Here is a 24104-nt window from a genome sequence, read left to right on the forward strand (position 1 = left end):
CCATTTCTTGCTGGAAGCCTTGATAACTCGCCAAGAAGAGAAAAAAAAAAAAAAGCCAAAACACATTAGCAACTGTTGTGACACTTTGACTATTACAGGTACTAATATAAAACAGCCTGGCTTGAAAAACAAACTTTTCCTATTTGAGTGAAGGAGGGGGTGTGTTCAGTCTGTGTGTGCTCAGAGATACAGTGATATATGACCTTTAAGTCTGACATTTATCTTCCTTGTAAAATGTAACTTTTAGTTTATTTTTTTTCTGGGTTAAAACACCCACCAGTTCTGTTTCTGGCATCTTTCTTACTTTCTTGTGTCATTTGCTCTTTCACCCTTTCCCGACTCAGTGCAACAGCAGGGACAGGCAATTCTCTGCGTGCCTGATAGCACTTCTTGTTCTTGCTCAGGGCACTGTTGTTGGTCTAAGGCCATAAACGTTGCAGTTCTGGTAGCAGTTACCATGCTGAAAGGGCCTGTTTAGAAGCTTTCAATGTACCCTATTTAGTACCAAAAGGATCTTTTCTTTTTTTTTTTTTTTTAAAGATTTATTTGACAGAGAGAGACACAGTAAGAAAGGGAACACAAGCAGGGGAAGTGGGAGAGGGAGAAGCAGGCTTCTTGCTGAGCAAGGAGCCCGATGCGGGGCTCCATCCCAGGACCCTGGGATCATGACCTGAGCTGAAGACAGACGCTTAATGACTGAGCCACCCAGGTGCCCCCATTTGTGTTCCTTATTAAGAACATAGTTTGAATATTATAGGAAAATAGTATGGTGACAGATGGTGACTACACTTATCATGATGAACACTGAATATAGAATTGTGAAATCAGTGTGTTGTATGAGTATGTTAATTAAAAATTTTAAAAATGACTTGATTTTTTTTTACCCTTTTTGAAAAGATTTGACATTTTCCGTGATACGTTATTTAATATATTTTTTTGAGTGACCATACCCTAGGTGGAGGGAACAGGATAACTTAGACAATGAGTAAAGTAGAATGAAAATCAGTCTTGCTTCTAGAGCTTAGAATGACCTGTTGGCATTGACCTATACAAGGCACCTGGTTAAGGTTAAGCCTAACCATGATGAAGTTTGCTTACAGGACAAAGTGCATCCCAGTGAGAAGTCTCTGCGTGTAGCCCAGGAAGCATCCTTTTTGGTCATGAAGGCAATCAGAAACTTTTCCCAGTGTTATCACATCATGTATTTTGATCTTGTGAATCGCCCTGGTGTGATGGGCCCTTAATTAAGGTCGGGTGCCTTCTGATGCTTAGAATGTCTTAAGGTTAATAATAACAATAACAATAATAATAATAAAGCCCATCCAACTACATCTGGAATTTAGTATTAAATGGCCTTGGTAGTTAGGGTTTTCACATTTTCTCATGATGGTACGTGCTCTCTGGGTAGGAGCTGGCATTAACCATCTATTCGGTTGCCTAGTGTGTATTTTATGTGCAGTGCTGAATTCTGCTCTTTGTCGTGACCGAATGGGTGGCTCTAGGGAAAGAATTCAGTATGGAGTGTGGTCACAATGAGCACCCACTTGTTAGAGTTACTGATGCAGCCTGCCCTTTCTCTCCCTTCACCTTCTTCCCTGTTTCTTTTATTAGACATCTCTCCTTGATTCTTTGATGTTAAAAAAAAACTCGAGAAAACAAAAAAACACCCTGAAACTTTATATTGTGGAAAATTTGAAACCAGAACTGAAGTAGAGAGGATCATATAATGAACCTCATAAGTGCCTTTATCTCCAAAAGATAATAACTCTGTAAGAATACCACTGTCACATCTAGAACCTGAGCAGTAATCGCTTACCTTTCTCAGCCAGACAGTGTGTTCACTTTCCCTGATTGTGCAGAAAAGCATTCACCTACAGACCAAAGTTGACTGTAGAAAGGCCTACTTGCAAGAGTGGCCCCTGGCTGGTGTCTGGAAGTTGGATTTCAGGAAGGCTCCCCTACCTGGGCTGGTAAGAGCAACTGACTCCCAGAGCTGTGCAAACAATGTAGTGTTTACTGAGTCCCTGCTTTCCTGCTGGGAGCCAGAGGGCACCTCCACCATCAGCTCCTTATATAAACTTCGTGTGCTGAGTCTCTAATGAGCTTCCCTGCTAGACAACATTTCACAGGTGTTGCCACATCTTGCTGGAGGGTTAAGTGTGTCCTGGGTGACCCCCCCTCCCCCGCCCCCCGCCCCGGGAGAGGACTCTGGAAGCTTGTGTTTCTTCCGGACTTCACTCCACATGCCTTTCTCCTTGCTGGGGTTTTGCTTTGTATTAAAATGCTATAATAAATTACAGCCTGAGTATGACTCAGTGCTGGGTCCCATGACTTCTCCTAGGGAATCACCTGGAGGTAGATGGTCTTGGGGACTCTTGGCACGTCTCTCTGTCTCTCTGTCTGCTTTTTAATGCTTTGTTTAAATGCAGTCTGAATAAGGTTCACATGTTGCATCGGTTGATAGGTCTTTTAAGCCCTTCTTCTGGTAGTTATAAACACAGTTCCTAGTGGTTTTATGAAGCAGTAAAGGGTCAGGCTTTACAGTCAGATAGGATTCAAATTGTCACTTGACTCCTAGGCAGCTTGCTTCACCTCCCTCCCCCATGGTTTCTCCATATTAAATTTGGGCTAATAATTCTCCTTACCTTAAAGGATTGTTGAGGACTCATTTATGTAATACATGCGTGTAAATTAATATATGTCAATTACCCACCACATAGAATGCATACAGGACATGTTAGCTCTGTTGTTTTAAGAAATGCTGTAGTATTGTGGTTAAGAGTTTGCATTCTTTTTTTTTTTAAGATTTTATTTTATTTTTTATTTACTTATATGACAGACAGAGATCACAAGTAGGCAGAGAGGCAGGCAGAGAGAGAAGGAAGCAAGCTCCCTGCTGAGCAGAGAGCCTAATGCGGGCTCGATCCCAGGACCCTGGGATCATGACTTGAGCTGAAGGCAGAGACTTAACCCACTCAGCCACCCAGGTGCCCCAAGAGTTTCCATTCTTGAGCCAGTTTGCTTGGGTTCAGATTCTGATTCTGACCTTTTCTGTCTGGGTGACCTGGAGTAAATTGCACAACTTCTCTGTGCCTCAGTTTCCTCTTCTTTATAGCGAAGGTATACTCATACTTCACACAGCTGGATTAAATGTGATGACCCAAGTAGAGTTTAGAATAATGCCTATATACTAAGTTGTTTTTGTTATTATGAGGTTTGAGAAAGTTCTGTAAGTGAGACCTCTCGCCCACAAATTCCATACCCAAGCTGAAGCAAGAATCAGCAGGATGAGTCAGTTCCAAGTGTTATTTTCATTACTGGTAGAGGCTTGGTTGGAGAATGTGGCTTAGGCGTTTTGGCCAAGAGGACTTGCTAAAATAACCCCTGTGTTGAATTTACCCCTTGCATGTAGGCAGTGGAGATTACCAGGCCAGCCCCTGGAAGAGCAGGATGTGTGCTGCCTGTGGCCACTGGCTTCCAAAGGGGAGAAGGGTGGGGACCCTGTGAGGCCTGGGTTCTTTTCCCAAACTGCCTAGTCCCTTGGAATGGGTCGGGAGGCTTGGAGCACTCTGGTCTCTCCCCTTTCCTCCAAAGAAATTTGAGGGCCAAGGCAGTCTTTGGTTTCTGTACATGGGTGTGTACATTGTGCATATTTGATGAATGTTTGTTGAATAAATGTAGAATGTTAAACCATAATTTGCTAGAAAATATTGTATAATCTGTGTTGATCTCTGAGAATGACAAGATGTCATTATGACTCCTTTGAGACTGAAAGTTAGGGATGGGCTGTATTACCAATCTTTGTCAATTAAAACATGGAAGAATGATGTTTAGTAAGTTCTTGGAACTTCTGTAAGCAGAGGGCCCTAATAAATGGAAACTGTTGATAGAATATTTTATCAGAGAAAGCCAGCCTTACTCCTCCCAGGAAAATTTCTTTATTCATGTCTTAACTCCAGCCAAAAATAAGAAAGCGCAAAGCCAAAATGGAGTTTTACTTTGAGTCCTTACTTTTGATCATGGTGTCAGTTTTTAGACAAGCCAGAGTCGTCCTTTGCCAATTTCTGCAGCAGTTTTCATAACATTTGTCTAAAGGTGTTTGATCAGAATTTGAAGTTATAAATTCAAACATTTCCCATTTATTTTTGGGAGGGGAGATGCAGGGGGAGAGAGAGAGACTTTTGTTGCTTCTTTCTTTCCACTTAGAAATAATCTTTCTTGGCCATTTTGTGTTAGTCCATAGCTTAATTTATTCACATGTTGAATCTACAAGCCTTTTTATCAGCACCACACTCTAACCAACTGAGCTAACTGGCCAACCACTCCACAACCCTTTTTAAAAAGATTTTTTTTTTAAAGATTTTTGTTTATTTGACAGAGATCACAAGTATGCAGAGAGGCAGACAGAGAGAGAGAGGGGGAAGCAGGCTCCCTACCAAGCAGAGAGCCCGATGCAGGGCTCAGTCCCACGGCCCTGGGATCATGACCTGAGCCGAAGGCAGAGGCTTTAACCCACTGAGCCACCCAGGCGCCCCTAAAAAGATTTTATTTATTTATTTGAGAGAGAGAGAGAGAGAGCAAGGAGAGGAGCAGAGGGAGAGGGATAAGCAGACTCTGCGCTGAGCATGGAGGCTGAAGCAGGGCTCAATCCCATGACCCCAAGACCATGACCTGAGCCGAAATCAAAAGTCAGATGCTTAACTGATGAAGCCACCCAGGAGTCCCACACAAGCCTTTTTTTGTATACTTGTTGATAACGGCATCGTGTCAGGTATCAGGGATATAGATGTAAAACGAGTATACTGTCTAGAGAGGAAAAACAGTGAAGCAATAGGGAATTATAAATATTTTGTTCTGTGGGGAACAAGCAGATGCCCTTGGCCTACCTCGAGGGATGGCATGGGGTGGGGGCAGGAAGAGCCGGTTCAGGAGAAGCATGTATGAATGTCATGGATAGTTGTCAGCCAGAAAGACATAAATACCTTAGCATATACAAATGCTGCTTTCCCTGAGAGAGAGCGAGCTCCTAGAATTCCCCACCAATGAAAAGCTTTTCTGTCATTAAAAAATTCTAATCCTAAAGAGAATCCCAAAATTATAATCCTAAAAAACTTTAAAGAGTTTTTAAACTCAGTGATCTGAGTTTAAAACAACAATAACAACAGCAACTTAATAGCAAGTTGGAAGAAATCTCTTTGCCCATCATACTTGTTATATAGAACAGGTAGACCTGTGCCCCAACATTGAAATCTATGTAAAATCACTGAAATTCTCCAATCATACAGTATTACTCATTAAACAGAAATAATAACCCGTCTCTCACTAGATTATTGGTGGCTTAAGGGAGATGATTTATGTAAGGGTAGCTAGGATAAAGCCTCACATATGGCAGGTGGCTCAGAAATGGTTGTTAGGAAGAGAAATTAGCAATTCTGTACAGTTCTGTCATTTGCGTTGATCCTCTGTCCTTCTTGGTTAGCGTTGGACCAGAAGTGGCCATTCTGCATCCTCTTACCAGAGAAAGCCCAGAGCTGGCATCCTGGGGTGTTGTTTCTTTGGTCTGTAGCTGGCAAGAACCAGGGGCACAGGCTGCGGGGCATGGCTGTGGTCTGCCCTCCTCTAAGACTGCAGCTTGTCCTGTTGTTTGTGCAGAACATAGAGATTCCTCTTGCCTCACAGCCTCTGTGGTCTGTGGGGATGGCGGGGGTTGGGGGGGGGGCGGGGACAGGGGCAAGGCCAGTGGAGTGAATGAGTGAGTGTTGAACTGGGTGTGCCTGAGAGGCCCTTGTTCTCAATGCTGCACCCTCTGGATGGTACCATGAGTCCATGTTGGGATGGTTGAGCTTCTCATGTGACCCAGGTGCCCTATGGCTGCTTTTTATGACCTTGACCTGCAGACAGGCTCAGACTTGTTTTCTCCCCTAGCATCTGTATAAAGCCTGCCACCCTTTTGCTGCCCTTAGCCTCATCCTGAGGCTGCTGGCTCTGCCGTTTGTGGGCTTTTTGTCCCCCCTTCTCTCCTTTCATCCCCTCCTGACCAGACTCTGCCCTTCTCAGCTGGTGCAGAGAGTGGCTTGGCTTCACCTGACTGGGCTTCCTAACCAGGCAGCCTCTTCTAAGTGTCCCGTTCCTGGCTATTTTTGTGGTTGTTTTTAGCCCCGAAAGGCTGGTTTTCACTGCTCTCCGCTTACTCGTTCAGAAGTATTTGAAATGCTGGAGATCGCTGCAAGTTTGCCCTAAACCAGAACAAAAACAAATTGTGTTTAGACTGGGGTTGATCGCAGTGCTCCGTGCATGGTGCTGACCCTGGAATTGGACACGGGGTGCTCACTGCCTTCTGAGCCACCACCTCTCCCCTCTTCCTTTTGTCACTGCCGTTCTAGACACTGCATTCATCGCCTCTGCTTCCTTCCTTCCTCTGCATTCCTGGGCCGGCCCGCTGAAACTTACACCTCCAGGGTCACTGATTTAAAGTCAAAGACAATGGTCACAATCCTTTATTACAGGACCTCAGATGCACCCCGTAAGAGTCATTTTTCCTTGGCTCAAGTCACACCATCAGTAGTAGTCAGTGGCTGGCTCTCTCTCATTTTATTTTATTTACCCTTGAAACTGTCATGGGACTGGTCACCAGAGGCCCCAGGTTTCCAAGACTAGAATCCCCTTTTCAGTCCTCAATTTCATGGGTCTTTGTGCAGCAAGTGCTACTGTTGGCTTCTGTCCCGAAATTCTCTGTCCCGGAGTTTGGACTCTGTGACAAGCTTCCATGCATTCTTTCTCCTTCGTTGCCTCTTCCCTTCCTTGCGAGGGGATGGTGGTGTCCCTCAGTGCTCTGTCCTGTTCTCTTCTGTCTCACCCTGCCCCTCTTCCATGTCTGGCGCCCTCACGGTCACGGGCACACACATATTCTTTTGCCCCTGCACCTCTTCTGTCAGCATTTAGTGGCCATAGTTTCAGTGTATCAATCTTGACAAAGGAATTTACACACTAAATATAGCTGCTTTTGAGTTGGATTTTAAGACTGAGCTTTCCCAGCCTCTAGCAAACGTCCTATTTCATTGAGTCTGAGATGCCAGGTACTGTGAAATGTACCAGCGCCCTATACACTACTCAGGAGAAAACCCTGCCTGGCCAAACCAGGACGCATTGCTAAGATGCCACGGATGGTAGCTTTAAAGATCTTAAACTATTAAAAATTTGTTTTTATTAAAAATTATTAAAAATTATTTTTATTTAAATTTAAAATTAAATTAAATTAATTAAAATTTAAATTTAAAATTATTTATTAAAAATTATTTTAAAATGTTACCATCAATGAACTATGATATGGTAACATTTGTTTAAGAGCCTGTGCTCAGCCGCGGCATATTCTCTGAAGAATTTTCTCTCTGCATTGTAATTATTTCTCTGAAGAAAGAAAGTAGAGAAGAAGAACCTTATTTAGGGTCTTTCCTCATAAAAATGATTACATATCTATCGTATGCTTCTTTGTTTTCTATGCAGTCATTTTAAGCTGAAGATGTAACTCCAAATGGAGATTTCATGTTTTTAAATTTACATGGACAAGTGAAAATAAAGCATAATGTAGGGAGTTTTTTAGAAAGTAATTAGGTGATTGGAAGTGGACACTTGTGGTGTCTTCATTAAAAATGTTTTTAAGGATTCACAGACTTGTACCCCTGAAGCAAATACTACATTATATGTTAATAATAATAATTTAAAAAACCCAAAAAATGTTTTTAAGGGAGTGCCTATGTGACTCTGTTGGTTAGGCATCTATGTCCGGCTCAGGTCATGATCCCAAGGTCCTGGAATGGAGCCCTGAGTCAGAGTCCCTGCTCAGTTGGGAGTTTGTTTCTCCCTCTTCCTCTGTCCCTCCCAGTCATCTGCACTGTCTCTCTCTCTGAAATAAATAAAATAGGACCTTAAAACATGTTTTTAGGAACTGTAGGACATGAGGATATATACATTGCCTTCATTAAGTCAATACAAAATACAGATAACTTGAAAAACTTCTGATATTTGATTAGATGTAGGTAGACTTTCTGACTTAAAAATTATTTTAGGAAAGAAAATAGAAATCTAAAGAAAATTAAAATGACCTATAATGATATCACCTAAATGTTATGAAAGTTTTATTGTTACTTAAATTTTTTTGTGGATGAGATTCTTTTTTTTTTTTAAAGATTTTATTTATTTATTTGATAGAGATTACAAGTAGTCAGAGAGGCAGGCAGAGAGAGAGAGAGGAGGAAGCAGGCTCCCCGCTGAGCAGAGCGCCCGATGTGGGGCTGGATCCCAGGACCCTGAGACCATGACCTGAGCCGAAGGCAGAGGCTTAACCCACTGAGCCACCCTGGCGCCCCTGTGGATGAGATTCTTAATGGTGGCATAGTATTTCATTAACTCTGCCTCTATTTTTGGATATTTAAGTTACATGTCAGCTTTCGCTGCTGTAAGTAATATGACACTGAACAACCCCTGTAGACTGTGAGTTCCATGAGAGCAGGAATGTTGATGTTTGCTGCTGTGGTCCTCAACACTAACACACCATAGGCACCCCCTACACATTTTTGTAATGCTGTTGGGTAAATTTATTCTAAATCTTAATGCACACATTCTTCCTGACTCTGAATATACCTAGGGAGTAGAAAAGGGAAGCTAGGGAGATGATTTAATTGCTTATTTTGTAGTATTTTTGAGGATGTATCTGGAATATAGTGTCCCTCAAGGCAAGCAGATGCATTTAATAACTGCTTTTCATTCTTTTTTGTCTTGGGTTCTGTAAGGAGGAACCTTTAACCTCGGAGTGTCCATTATCACTTCCTCATAACATAGAGATGAGAAAAGAGGGCATTTTGAGGCAAGACTGCTGCTCGCACCAAGCTATTGTTATCTTCCAGAAATCTCTCTAAAGCCTTGCACTTTTTTTTTTTTTCATAAATCATGTTTAAAAACTCGTTTTCCATGGTTCATTCCCCTGCCCCACTTCTCATTTTATTTAATACAGCTTCATTTCCTAGGTCTTTTCTTCTCAGCAAATACATGGCATCCTTCTCACCTTCTAAGATATACTCTCTTCTCTTTAGTTCAGGTCGGTTTCTCTCATCGAGTGTTGCCCTAAACAGCCCCTGAAGTCAGGGATCTTTTTCTTCTAGTCTTTGACCTCCCTTTGGACTCCCTTCTGTGTTGCTGACCCAGTTGAAGCTTTTTCTGGCACACTTTTTTTGAAGGTAGATTATATACACACGAGCATGCGTGAGGGAAACTGTTAAAAATTAGGACTGGTGATCTATTAGAGCAAGGAAGAGAGTCTGGATGCTATACTTGTGGTGGAGAAACCCAGGTTCACTTCTTAGTGGATTGGTGTTGCAGAGGACATTCCTGCATCAGGTGAGAGGGACGCCCCTTGGCGCAAAATTGCAGCATTCTCACTCCCGACTTGCATGAGTCTGGGCCATCAGGTGAGACCATCTCATTTTTTTAGTTCTTTATTCAGCCGTCCATTCATCCGCCTTGCTGTGCATATGCCTTCTCTGGGCCTGGATTTTAGTCTTGACCATATCGCTCCGACCTGGTGGTCCGGAGGGGGTGTGTGATGTGCTTTTACTGGCTTCATGAGTGATATAAATGACAACTCGGACCTGTTTACCTTTCGCTTTCCCGAGCCTCTTGGTATCCTCTGTCATACTTCTCTCCTTTATGCCATATCCCCTTGATTGATTGATTTTTTTTTTTTTTTAAAGATCCTTTAGTGCTGTGTTTATGTGTTGAGAAGGAGAAGAGCATGGTACAGTGGGCAGATTTTTGCTCAGACAGAGTCTGAATGGATGCCACACACGTGTCACGGTGGTTAGAAAAGAAAATCTAAAATGCTTTGCTTCTGCTATCAGATCACTCCACATGACCACTAAAACGGTAGCGTGTGCGTGCCTAGGGTGGCGCCCTCATTTTGCATGAATTTAGTGCTTTCAATCCCCATATTAACTCTGGGAGATCGTTGTTTCTTGTCCATTTTGCACATGCAAAGTTGGGACTCAGAAATGGTAAGTAACATGCCAGCACATAGACATCTGATGATTGGCAGAGCTGGAAGTCGGACCCAGACTCTGACGCCAGCACTCACGGTTTTTCTAAGGTTGCATGTTGGTTTCTTCGCGTTTCGATGTGAGGAGAACTCTAGTGGATGTTGGAGTCTTCTTTATTAATTCTGAAGACTCCAAGACCTCTCTTGTGTAGTGCATTTTCCCAAAGAGCTCATGGTATTTTTATAGGCTTTTAGAGTGACCCCCCCCCCAATATCCCCTTCTAGGGAAAAGACAGGTATTGACCTTCTTTTAATATTCAGAGCGGGAGTACCTGCAGAGGAAAAGTTATACACTTCATACCAGGTTTGTGAAAATTCTAGGCACATGAAGTTGGTACCATGGACTTCCATCACTAGACCTTTTTGAGTTGTTCTTGATGGACATGGCTGGGCTTTGCTTCCCCCACACATCTCCTCTGGTTTCCTGGTGGCCAGGGGAGGACACTGGAGAGGCAGTTGTCCTTGGTCAGGAGTACAGGGTAGGGGCCAAGATGATTCCAAGAGCTGCTTAGGATCATTTATTAAAAAATGCTGGGGCTCCCATCCTAGAGGAGGGACAGCTAGGAGCTTCCGATGTATTTACTGATATTGGAGAACTGGGTAGATTAAAAAAAAAGAATTCTTTGTTATGGTAAAATAACCTGTCCCATTTCAGGGACATTTGACATCTTTAGACAATTAATACTATAACCCATCTTAGCAGCAACAGTTTATTTTCAGTGACAATAAAAGCCGTGACTCTTTTTGGCTTTTTTGTTTTGGAATTGGAAAGTGATATTACAGAAAGCTGGCATCTGCTGCTCAAGAGAGGGGAGTGCTCTCTGGGATGACCCACGTGAACAGCTGTAGCACTAAGAAAGCAGCTGAAAGTTGACCGATGACCAGCATGGCTCCTCCAGAGACCGTCTTCTCACAATCAGCTCAGACATTCCGTGTGGGGAGCTTCCTCTCCGGGGCTTTCATGTGTGGAGCTCGGGGGCTTTGTCAAGAGCAGGGGCTGAGGGCTGGCAGCTTACTTAGCCCTCTTTCTGCTCTTCAGAGAAGATTGCCAAACAGATTGGTGTTGAGATTTTTCAAGGATTTCCGAGACCCGACTCTGAACTTCAGGCAGTGGCATATCTTGCAGCATTTCAGCATTTCGGACCCAGGAAAATTAAAAAGACTTTGAGCAGAAGGTCTAAAAATTGGGAAACAGTGTGCCCTCTGACAGTGTGAATAATGGGTTGATTAATGGGTACCAACTCTTCTGCTCTCTTTGTCCTTTTCTGTTTACTCACTTAGAAACCCGATGTCCTGACCACCGGTGCCGGTAATCCAGTCGGAGACAAACTCAATGTTATGACATCAGGGCCCCGGGGTCCCCTTCTCGTTCAGGATGTGGTGTTCACCGATGAAATGGCTCACTTTGACCGGGAGAGAATCCCTGAGAGAGTCGTGCACGCCAAAGGAGCAGGTGAGAGCCATGTTTATTTGTCGTGAAAGGATTGTTGCACAACACCTGGGTTAAAAAGTCCTTCTCACAGGGTTGGAGCTCCTTTAATAGAAGTAGCAAATCTCCATTCCTGGGAGAAAGGGGAAAAAAAATGTCCATTGGGAGAGGAACTCGTAATTAAATGATTATTTCTCCCAATTGAACATGAGATATTAAATATTTTAGTAAAAACGAAAGTGATCTTCCTTTTCTTCCCTCGTGCACTTTTTTTTTCCTTGTGCACTTTTGTGAAGAAATAAAAATATGAAAATGCAGACACGGCATGCTGAAATCATAGCTAGATTTAGATGGTGCACTGATGGGATACATACTGGAGTGAACGGTGCAAAGTTGAGGATAGTTGTGTTAGGGGGTGGGTTTGTGGTGATTTTTCCTTTTTTGTCCAAAAGTTGTGTAAAACTTTTTATCTTGTTTTTATTGCAGAAACGCAACATAGGGTAGTGTTTGAAAGAAAGCTGAAAACTCAGTTGGACAAGAAAGCTTGATAGAAAGAACACGTTTGTCTCCTAGCTCCTTGCTCTGACTCCCAGTTAGAACTTTCTAGTTTCTTTATTTTTACTTTCCATCTTCTCCAGCTTTTTCTGTGTGGCTTTTCTATCAAGGCTTTGGTATGCTGTTCAGTTTGTAGTTTGGCCTGTGGTGTCTTCCTGAGTGTTTTATTGATTTTTTCATTCCCTGTGATTTCTTTTCTTCCCCCTGTTCTTCTCTTTCCCTCCTGGCTCCTCCCTGTGATTCCAGACCACCTCAGGCCCTGTGTCCTTGGGCCAGCCTTGACCTACTACTTCTAGCCCCACTCATCTCTCCTTCCTCTTGGTTCTAGCTGCATAGCACTCAGTGTAGCACTGAGGGCTTTGCATTTTGCCCCCATCATTTTGTGTTTGGACATCTCTCTCTCCTTTCTCCAGTCATCTTGGAAGCTCCCAGAAGGCCAGTGCTGCACCATCCATTTCTCGTCTCCCAGATGCCCAATGAGGGCCTTTTGAGTAGTCTGCAATGGTCTCATGATGAGGATTTCTGTGTCTTTCTCATTAGGGGCTTTTGGCTACTTTGAGGTCACTCATGACATTACCAGATACTCCAAAGCGAAGGTGTTTGAGCATATTGGAAAGAGGACTCCCATTGCTGTTCGATTCTCCACTGTGGGTAAGTCTGTCTGTCTGCGTGACTGGCATTGCGATGACTCAACCGTGTACCTTCTTTAGGGCATTTATAACTACATTGCAAGGAAAGCATATTAGAAGATAGAAAAAACACTTCTCCAAATGATAGCCAGGTTTTACAGTAGAAAAAGAAATTCTGAGACATGCCGAAAGTTCCTTTAAATTCTATTTGTTTGAGGTCTTAGGAAATCACACCAGGCACAGGCCAGCACTGCAATTCTGTGACATTTGGAAAGAACTTTCCTACAAGTGGTTGCCTCAGATGGAAACGTGGAGTGGGGCACTTACTCAGCAACCGCAATATCTGCCCTTTATCAGGAATTAACTCTGTGCCATCCTTGGTTAAGTGCTTTACAGACATTAGCTATAATCTCATCTGTAGATCTACTTTGCAAGGTGGGGTTAATTCTATTTCAGAAGTGCTAGTATGAGTTAGATCTATCATGCTACCTCTCAACACCCCACAATGCACGATTAACGCTGTTTCTCTTCAGTCTGTGCATTTTTAAAATACTGTGGATTCAAAAGTAAATGACATTAAGAATAAGAATCTATATTTTCACTCATTTTCTTAACCTTAACCTCACAATTTCCGCTACTCGCTGATTCTCCTTGTTTGCTATCTTAATCTGTATAAGTATTTTCTTTTTTTTCATTTAAATTTTAATTACCTTTTAAACAAGGCTATCTAATGTTAAATGGATAATCCTTTTAGCTTTTACAGTTATGTACTCTTCTATCACTTTCAATGAATTGTTTTGTTTAATTGGTAGACTCGGATTAGCTAGTAGGTGGTAGAAATAATAACCCAGGCACTTAACTACATGATTTCCCTTTTTATTTTTTTATTTTTATTTATTTATTTATTATTTTTTTAAGATTTTATTTATTTATTTGACAGAGAGAGATCATAAGTAGGCAGAGAGGCAGGCAGAGAGAGAGGGGGACAAGCAGGCTCCCCGCCGAGCAGAGAGCCTGATGCGGGGCTGGATCCCAGGACCCTGAGATCATGACCTGAGCCGAGGGCAGAGGCTTAACCCACTGAGCCACCCAGGCGCCCCTGATTTCCCTTTTTAGAAGTAGATTGGAGAGGGGAGATCCCAGCATTTCTTCATGACTTTAGGTTTCTTTGATGGCAAGTACCCTGGCTTATCCTTCATTTTCCCCTTTGAATTTTCTAGCTGGAGAGTCAGGCTCAGCGGACACAGTTCGGGACCCTCGTGGGTTTGCTGTGAAATTTTACACAGAGGATGGTAATTGGGATCTTGTTGGAAATAACACCCCCATTTTCTTCATCAGGGATGCCCTATTGGTAGGTGATAAAGTATATTGCACTCCACAAATGTTTAATTTAAATTGATTTCAAACACTCTGTATTGACTGGCATTTAAAGAGAAGCCCCAAGAAAAGCAGGAAGATAATTTGGGTCAGCTGGATTGGTCTTCAGTTTGGCATTTCAAGATTTACTGACTTCATGGGAATAGTCCAGTTTTCTTTGTAGAGCCTGGAAGATTAACACAAAGAGGCACTTTGCCATGGAAACATGTAGAGGGTAAATTTCATTTTAGGGTTTGGCAGTGTAAAGTTCTAGGATTATCTTGTTCTGAGTTACAATCTGTAGACCTAGCCAAGAGGCAATGTATAATGTAAGACACATAATTCCTATAAACTTAGTTTTGGGACTTTTTTCTCTTTTTCTGTTTAGTTTCCGTCCTTTATCCATAGTCAAAAGAGAAACCCTCAAACACACCTGAAGGATCCCGACATGGTCTGGGACTTCTGGAGCCTGCGCCCCGAGTCTCTGCATCAGGTGGGAACTCTTCTTTTTCACTCTGTTGTAATGTTTCACCTGAACTGTGCCTCATCATGTGGTTCTCCAGTGTTGGCTCTCTCATTGGACTTGATTTCTGACTTTCTCTTTGGGAGGCTTTCTCAGATTTCTTGGCCCCGAAGAGTTTTATGATGACTGATTTTGTTAATCTTCCTCCGTTCATAGACCTTAAGTGATGCTAGAAACATTATCAGTTGATACTTAGCAATATTAAGGATTAAAGTCTCTAGTACGAAGTAAAGCTCTTATAGTAGTGAAAGAAGGGAATAGTGTTACCAAACATATTTACTGTGAAAACAGATTTTGAATAATAAGTTAGGCTACTTTTTCAGATTTGTTTTTCTTTGTCTTCACTGAATTCTGAGCCATGAGGTTAATGATTTACATGTCATTCTGCCTTAAAATTCTTGTTATTTTGTGTAAATGATTCTAATGATAACCTTTTCTATGGGAACTTGCTTAGTGAGTTCCATGGCATCAAGAGATTCTTGGAAAACTTAGGAATATCTTTAAAAAATTCTAGCATGTTTTGATTGAAACTGAGAAATGTTAGGCTTTATTTTCCTGTTCCTTTAGGTTTCCTTCTTGTTCAGTGATCGAGGGATTCCAGATGGACACAGGCACATGAACGGATATGGATCGCATACTTTTAAGCTGATCAATGCGAAGGGAGAGGCAGTTTATTGCAAATTCCATTATAAGGTACATGTTGCCTTTGGGGGAGACGGTACAAGGCTTCTACCACCCATGTTTCTTTATTCCTGAGGATTGGGCGAAGAACAAGGCCCCTTCTTGCCTTTCCCTTACCTCCACTCTGAAGACCGAGAGGTACTGGTCCAGGTGACGTGGACCAGGACTCCAATGTTGGCTCTGCCCAAGTGAACAGATGCCCGCTGCCCAGTTAAGGGAACTGGGTGGGCTCTCTTTGGTCTCCTCTTTCTATGTGGCCGGAGGATAGGAGTACACAGCTACTACCAATGGTTAAGCTTTTTTCTCCTTCAGGACCCCGGGAGCAATGTGTAAATATTTGGGAAAATGCTCATTTAATGCTGGTTCTCTGACTTAATGTTCTGGTGCTGGCAGGTGAATATCCACTCTCCCTGAAGAGGGAAGACCTATGGTTTTGGCTCCTCAAATGAGAGGAGATAGTATAGGCCTCCAGGCTATGTGGAAGCTTTCTACCAGGTTTAGCCTAGCTTTGTAGACTTCTTTGTTGGAGTTTAGAATCAAGCCTTAGCAGAGTAAAGCAAATCTTGCTGCTAGCTAGAGAGACTCGAGATTTCTGTGCTTTGTGTTTCCTAGCCCTGAGTCATTGTGCTGAACATAGACGTCTTCTGTGGTCCAAGAGGGGACTATGGCAGAAATGGGGACTTCCTTTCTCTAGTATCAACCTCACCATCACTTTCAGTCTGATGCTATCTTTCCAGAAACATTTCTCCTAACTTTTTTTTAACTTATCCATCCATTTATTTAGCATTTATTGAGGGTGTATTATGAACAGGGCAAAAAAAAGTAAAATCAGTTACAAATGTAAAATAATAAAAATCTTTTTTTTTTCATTTCCTTTCATATAATCATATCAAATAAGTTACCTTTGGGGGAAGCTTTGAGAACATTTTAATTAATTGAAGTGTTTTAAAGAGCTCTTTCATAATGATCTTGGCATTTGTTACAATAAGTAGTAGTCTCAGAGAACTCTAGAAGGTATTTTAAAAAGTATCTGGTTGCCTAAGAACATGTTTCCAAATACTACTGCTAAAATAAGCACAGAACAGTAGTGGACTTGGGACAAATATAGTCTCCTTAATGGTATCTATCCCAAGACCTGTTTCCTTCTGTCTTGTCTTAATCTTTTTCTGGACAACTTATGTAGATATATCAAACAGGAAAACTGTCTCCCTTCTTTATACTTATAACTTGGATATATAAGCTTTGGCAGTGGACAGTTTTAAGCAACAGTTGTCCCACTGGCTTGTAGCTGCCAAAGGGAGCAGTGTTGTGTCATTGAGAGCAAGGGCTAAATGACTGTGTCTGGGGCACCTGTGTGGTGGTAGCTTCTCAGGCAGACCAGTTGTGAATTCAGATCTTCCCTTTTCTAGGTAACTCTGACCTGGTCATATTATTAAAAGGTCTCTGTGCTCTAGCTTTGTCATTGTGAAACTGGGATAATAGTAGTACCTCTCCATGACCTTGGAAGGATTGGATTGCTTATGGGCCTGTTGAGCAGAGGGCCCTGGGGTACCCCAAGACCTACTTGGATATTTCAATCTGGATTATTCTGACCTATGACTAGTCTTTTCTAAGCCCAAGGGATTCAGTTAAAATCAGAAAGGTATTGCAATATTGTTGCTCAATTTAATGTATTAGCTCTCTGGATGATCTGCAGATGGGGACCTCCATTTTTAAATCTGGAAGGTGACTGTGCTTCTGGTCTTGTGGAAAGAAGGGTTCAAATCTTGCTGCCAGCTAGAGACTCGAGATTTCTGTGGTAGAGATTCAGAGTTGACTTTGCTGAGGAAATCTTTCCATGCTTGGCTTGTGGGGATCTTTCAGAATAAGATACAGGAGAGAATCTGTTGAAAAGGCAGTATGGTGTGATAGTAGGAGCGTTGGTGAAAGTGACTAAGTTAGTTGGCTCTTCAAGGCTTGCTTGGGAAGTCAGAATACTAATTTTGCCTGCTTGTAGGTAGAGAACTGGTTCAGAGTGGCTCTACTGAAGTTCGTTTCAGCTCTGTGAACTATGATCCTGTGATTTCAGAAAAAAATAAAAGGAAGAGAGTAGGGGTGGAGGGATGCTGGCTAGCACAATCTCAATAATTGATCTCAGCTATTACAAAACAGGAATTCAAAAATTACTTCATGCAAAATATTTGCTTATTTTAAAAATATTATTTTATTTTATTTTATTTTTTTCTGATTTGAAAAGTAACATGAGTGTAAAAATTCAAATAACCACTCTGGAAAACAGTTTTGAAATTCCTCAAGAAATTAAATGTAGAATTACTATGTGACCCGGCCACCATATTTTGAGATATATACTAAAAAAATCCACTGAACTGGACACTTTAAAATGGTTAAAGTGGTACATTTTATGTTATGTGTATTTTATGCCAAAAATTTCTTGGCTTTTCTGAAGACAGTAGTACAACATTCTTTATGTGGGTGAGAAATTGAAAATAAATTAAATGTTAATAGTTAAAAAAATTCAAATGATACGGGATATAGAGAGGGAAAGATAGGACTAATTTTAAATGTGAAATGTATATACAGATTCCCTGGGCATTTAAAAGAATCAGGATAACCAAATGAAATTTCTTATTGGTGAATTCCCATTTGTATCAGATTTGAACAAGGGAAATCCAGTCTGAGTTGTGTTCCTCATCATCCTTCAGTGCATAACTGATGAAAGTTCCATAAGTTTGCCAGGACATTTCAGTTTGAGCTGCTTTCTCTCATTCTGTAGACTGACCAGGGCATCAAAAACCTTTCTGTCGAAGACGCTGCAAGACTTTCTCAGGAAGATCCTGACTACAGCCTGCGGGATCTTTTCAATGCCATTGCCACGGGCAACTACCCCTCCTGGACATTTTACATCCAGGTCATGACTTTTAATCAGGCAGAAACCTTTCCATTTAATCCATTTGATCTTACCAAGGTGAGTATGTTAACAACTAAATTGTTTTCTTTCTTTCTTTTTAAAAAAAATATTGTATTTATTTATTTGACAGAGAGAGAGAGATCACAAGTAGGCAGAAAGGCAGGCAGAGAGAGAGGGGGAAGCAGGCTCCTTGCTGAGCGGAGAGCCTGATGTGGGGCTCGATCCCAGGACCCTGAGATCATGACCTGAGATGAAGGCAGAGGCTTAACCCACTAAGCCACCCAGACGCCCCTCAATTGTTTTCTTTTTTAAGTCTCTTTGTACCTAATTTTACAAATTCCAGTCAAGTATTTGTAATGATAGAGAAGTTATGTACGAAATACAGTGCAGCCACTTTGCAGTTTCCTGGCCTGTGCATCTCACTTCTAATTCCTTTTTGCTGAGTTCGTTGAGTTCCTCAAAGTGGATTGATCTCTCATTATCAGCAGGGAACAGAGCTGGAAAAGCTGATGTCCTTTTGCCTGGGGAAGATGTCCTTGTTTACTGTTTACAGTTGTGAAAGATGTAACCAGTGCACTCACCTGAAGTTCTTTTCACTTTACTGGATTAAAAAATTATTTTCACTTATTATTGTTGGCTTCATTATATTAGAAAGCTGGTTTTTTTTTTGTTGTTGTTAAGAGTTTATTTATTTATTTGAGAGTGAGCAAGCAAGTGCGCATAAGGCGGGTGAGGTTAAGGACAGAGAGAGAGGGAGAAGTTGACTCCCTGCTGAGCAGGGAGCTTGATGTGGGGCTCAATCCCAGGATCCCGGGAGCATGACCTGAGCCAAAGGCAGATGCTTAACCAACTTGAGCCACCCAGGCACCTCGAAAACTGGTATTTTTAATAAGTACGTTAATTTCTTTTAGTTGGTTGTTTGGTAATTGTGAATATGACATTTATTTTTAGATTTGGCCTCACCAGGACTATCCTCTTATCCCAGTTGGTAAACTGGTCTTAAACCGGAATCCAGTTAATTACTTTGCTGAGGTTGAACAGTTGGCATTTGACCCAAGCAACATGCCACCTGGCATTGAGCCCAGCCCTGACAAAATGCTTCAGGTAAGCTTGGTGGAGTGATATCTTCTGAGACAGGCGTGCAGGCGTGTGCATATGCGTGTGCGCACGCACATACACATGCTCTAATTTGGCATGACCTATATATGAAGAATTAACTAGAACATCACTTAAATGTTAATTAATCTGGGTCCTTAGTTCCTGTGAGTCTGATGGAAGCATCCTGATGTTACAGTATTACAGTATAAAGCAAATTTCATAGTATGCTAAGACTTTGATATTTAGTCTTTTAATTTAAAAGAAGAGAAATGCCTCAGATATTTGTAGAGTGAAGCACTCTTCGTTCAGTCTATTATTGATGGGAGGAAATATCGTTAATTGGTCAGTATAACTCGATTCATTTCCTCTCCCATGGTGATGCTTGAAATTTTCCATCTGTAAAAAGAGACTGGAGATGGTTTTTATGAACTGAACATATGTCACCAGTGATTGAAGGCAGTGGGTTAATTTAGCTGTTTGTCTCAGTCATGTTTCTACGCCTTCACTCTTTTTTCATTATTCTCCACTAGGCTCTTTCAAGAGTAGAAAGAGTGAAAAATACTTTTTTTTGGACCAGAAATCAGTAGGAAAATAATTGGCTTAATAATTATTGAGTAAATCAATCTCTTGTGTTTTTGGACTCTGACCATGAAGCAGAGGTGAAGGATTATTACCCAAGATCAGGCCACAGTGGTTGATGGCTACTTCTTATGTAAGCATCTGACTCTGGTTCAGGTGTCACTCTCCATGGAGACAAGCTAAGATTCCATTGTTTTTTTAAGATTTTGTTTTTATTTATCTGACAGAGAGAGCACACAAGCAGGGGGAGTGGCAGGCAGAGGGAGAAACAGGCTCCCTGCTAAGCAGGGAGCTGGACGTGGGGCTGGATCCCAGGACCCTGGGATCATGACCTGAGCCGAAGACTGTTGACTAACCAACCTGAGCCACCCAGGTGCCCCTCCGTTATTATTATTATTTTTTAAAAAATTTTTATTAACATAAAATGTATTATTAGCCTCAGGGGTATAGGCCTGTGAATCGTCAGGCTTACAAACTTCACAGTATTATTTTTTTTTAATAGTAATTTTTCTGCTTTGACATTAGGAACATCTAAGGTTTTTATAGAAAATAAGCTTCTCATTAGCTTTCAGTTCAGTTTAACTAACATACAGATCTGTATCTCACACACACACACACACATATATATATACACATACACACATACACACATACACACACACACACGTTTATTTATATTTATTTATTTATTTGAGAGAGAGAGAGAGAGAGAATGAGATGGCCCACATGTGAGGGGAAGGGGCAGAGGGTGAGGGAGCGAGAATCTTCAGCAGGCTCCATTTCCCAGTGTGGAGCCTGATGTGGGGCTCGATTTCACAACCTTGAGATCATGACCTGAGCCAGAATCAAGAGTTGGATGCTTAACTGAGCCACACAGGCGCCCCTTAACTAAAAGAAATTGAATACCTCTCTGCATATGATAGACTGCTGTGGCTGCGATAACATATAAAAACATAAGATAACTATAATATAAAGCAGAATGTCATGTGAGTTAGGAGAAATCTTGTCTGTTAGGAGGATGACGACAAAGTTTCAAGAATGAGGTAGCATTTGAAATGGCTTTTATTTATTTATTTAAAGATTTTATTTATTTATTTGAGAGAGTGAGAGAGAGGGAGCACGAGCAGGGCAAGTGGGAGAAGGAGAAGCAGACTCCCTGCTGAGCAGGAAGCCCGATGTGGGGCTTGATCCCAGGACTCTGGGACTATGACCTGAGCCGAAGGCAGATGCCCAACTGACTGAGCCACGCAGGCACCCCTTGAGATGGCTTTTAAAGAATGGTTAGGATTTCAGTTTTCAGCAGAGATAAAATAGGGCAGGAGAGAGGCCTGAGTATAGGCGGACCATGTTGGGTGTATTTCAACTGTAAACAGTCACTTTTTCCTAGAGTGGAAGAAGTAAGATTGGGTACATTGAGCATCAGTCAGAGGGGACTTTAGTGCTTGAGTAGAAGTTTGTACGATTGTCCCTTTCGGTTTTGAGAAATGTGATGTGTGCATATCAAGTAGAATCAGTCCAGTTGGTGAACTGGAGGTCAGGGAATAGAGAAGGGGAGCCAAGCAGCTCACAGAGCACAGGAAGGAGTGCTTGTATGAAAGGAGTAAAGGAGGCCAAGCCCTGGGACCCCGGGCATCCAACTTTCCCTGCCTTGGGGTTGGAAGGGAGCTGAACCTGAAGGAGGTTACTGGGATTTGCCAAGGCATGAACTTGTCATGGGTAGAGCTAAGCCTGCATAACCTTGGTATTGAGGGAATAGGTTGAAGAACAAATACTATCCAAATTCTCTTCATGATCCAGGTCACCATGGCTCTCTGGGGCCACAGTGAGACATGGAGACAGTTAACAATCATACAGTTAGAAGACCTGAGAAGCATTGGGTGGAGGCCTCGGCCCAGGGCAAAGGACCACAGATCATATCCATGTTCTCTGCAACAACAAAAACCAAGCGTATGAGACATTTCATTTGAAACTGTTGGGAAGAGGGTCCTGAGAAAAGATGATAAACTGAAATCATGCAATTCTATTAGTGAATTGAATTATATGAATGAATCCTGTAATTTCTGTCAGTATTAACTTGGCTATGGCAAACATATTTTAAATTTATGTGCTGTCTTGTTTTTTTTTTTTTTTTAAGTGTGTTTAGAAAGTGAAAGGGCTTTATTTAGTAGGTGTGGTCAAGATATCAGTCCCTGGCTCAGTTGTTTTAGAACATACGTCAGTTAGCTGTAAGTTCTGACGCCAGGGAGGATGTGAGAAACCATACGTACAGCACGGAAGGACTGCTGTGCTTACTTAGCCATTCGGTGACCAGTGAGGAAACGTTTGAGGTTTTTTGAGTAGGTAAGTCATGTAATCTGTGTGGGGCTGAGGCCGATGCCTTTGGTAGGAACATGTAGGACAGTGAGGGTAGAAGAGGGGCTGAAAGTGGACAGTCAGCTAGGGGGACTTTGAAATCACTCTGATGGGAACTAAAGAGCATCTGAGGGTGACAGTGGCTGTAAGGTCATGAACAATGTTCTCTATTACCTTTCAACAAGATCATGTTATTAAACTTTAAAGTGTTACCCAAAGTGGTAAGCCAGATCACCGTGGAAAGGACATGGATTCCAATCAGTGGGGTGCTAGCAAATGTATTTTACAATATGATACATCCTTGAGAGTGGGAAATAATATAAGGCAGGGCACTAATTTGTTATTTGAGGAGAAAAAAAAGAGTTCTCTTCTGGAACAGGTGTGAAGATTCATGGCTGTTTGGCTGCATGACGGGGAAGATTAAGGACTGTTCAGTTTGGGAGAACTCATGAGATCGAAACTTTGCTCTTTTGGGGGGCTCGGCAGGGTTTGGTGGTAACGCTCTAGAGAGTGCTTCGTGCTTGAAGTTTGAGAAGCAAGTGTGCAGACCATTCTGTTGTGTGTGTGACCACACACAGTCAGCGCCTGTTTCATTTGTAACTGTAGGGCCGCCTTTTTGCCTATCCTGATACTCACCGCCACCGCCTGGGACCCAACTATCTTCAGATACCTGTGAACTGTCCTTTCCGTGCTCGAGTGGCCAACTACCAGCGTGACGGCCCCATGTGCATGCTCGACAATCAGGGTAGGCCTCAGATGTCTGGGAGACGGGGGGAGCCCAAGGGTGCGGCTGAGCGGAGGGTGGGGGAGGCCCTGCCAGGCCCATGGTCTTCGGGCTCCTCCTCTGCGAAGACGACCAAGGGGACCTTCTGCTCCATGAAGCAAGGATGGTTTAAACTGCCTGAAGACTCTCTAATTTTTACCTGTTTGATATGTTTAATTGAGAGTTCCCATCTCAGATTTTCCTTGCTGTCCATCAGATCACAGAAGGTGGGAGAAAGATCTTTCATGGCTGTTGAAGAGTAGCATTCAGCTGAGGGGTTAGGTTTCAAAGACTTTTCACAAAGTGGACAGTTCCTTATCACTCTTGGATCACTAGGACTTAAGACTTTTGGAAGTGCAAAGGCAAGAGTTCCTGTTTCTTGTTTTCCGTTGTAATTGGCTGGGGCCAAGGAGGAAGAAACGTAGGTGGGGTTTCGAGGGCATGGGGCAGGTTAGAATAAAGGAGACAGAGCAAATCAAGGAATTCTCGCTCACTTTTTTTTTTTTTTTTAAAGTGAATATAGTTGAATTCATGTAAATCAACTGGTGAGATGAGATGCTACTGTATTTGGTTCTTTGGAGCTCATTCATAAAATTTATGATTTTTTTTCTTTTAACTACTCTTTTTGGTGCCCATGGACAAACAGCCTCTATTTTTTATTACTTGTTCTAATTAGAGAATGTTTGATTAATGTATTTTCCTTTTAATGCTCTCTAGTTTAATATCGATCTTAATTTTCTCCCCCTCCCCCCCATTTAGGGCATTTGTTTTAGTAATAGCCTGATTACAGTGATCCCTTCAGAAAATGTACTAATGATTTATATTTATAGCCATAGATGTCTATATTCAAACAATGTTTGCTTTTCTCTACAAATAATACATTGTGCCCTAGAGAAAATTTGGAGAAGAGAAGGGGAGAATAAACCCACTTACAGCCCCAACACTCAGAGGCCATAACTGTTGCATTTTGCTTTATTTCCTGCCAGTTTTCTCTGGGTCAGTTTTTTAGACTTAAGATTATTTTGTTTATATGATTTTGTGCCTTGCATTTGTTACCATTTGACTAAGCCTTTTCTATGTGTTTAAGGAGTTTACTTGCTCACTAACTGATTACATCAGGAATTTGTAGTACTTCTCCCTGAGG

The 24104-nt window shown here is 42.0% G+C and overlaps 1 protein-coding gene across 1 annotated transcript in view; it reads left to right on the forward strand.

Annotated features, from left to right (window-relative positions):
- The window catches only part of CAT (catalase), a 38530-nt gene that overhangs the window by 4074 nt on the left and 10352 nt on the right, over nucleotides 1-24104 (forward strand). The window contains exons 2-9 of the mRNA XM_032841052.1: nucleotides 11369-11540; nucleotides 12612-12722; nucleotides 13921-14051; nucleotides 14445-14549; nucleotides 15147-15272; nucleotides 18034-18225; nucleotides 19120-19272; nucleotides 22804-22942. Of these exons, the coding sequence (XP_032696943.1) occupies nucleotides 11369-11540; nucleotides 12612-12722; nucleotides 13921-14051; nucleotides 14445-14549; nucleotides 15147-15272; nucleotides 18034-18225; nucleotides 19120-19272; nucleotides 22804-22942 (1129 nt within the window). The remainder of the gene's footprint in view (nucleotides 1-11368; nucleotides 11541-12611; nucleotides 12723-13920; nucleotides 14052-14444; nucleotides 14550-15146; nucleotides 15273-18033; nucleotides 18226-19119; nucleotides 19273-22803; nucleotides 22943-24104) is intronic.

Source organism: Lontra canadensis, unplaced genomic scaffold (assembly GCF_010015895.1).
Source record: "Lontra canadensis isolate GAN:19392208 unplaced genomic scaffold, GSC_riverotter_1.0 scaffold118, whole genome shotgun sequence".
NCBI lineage: Eukaryota > Metazoa > Chordata > Mammalia > Carnivora > Mustelidae > Lontra > Lontra canadensis.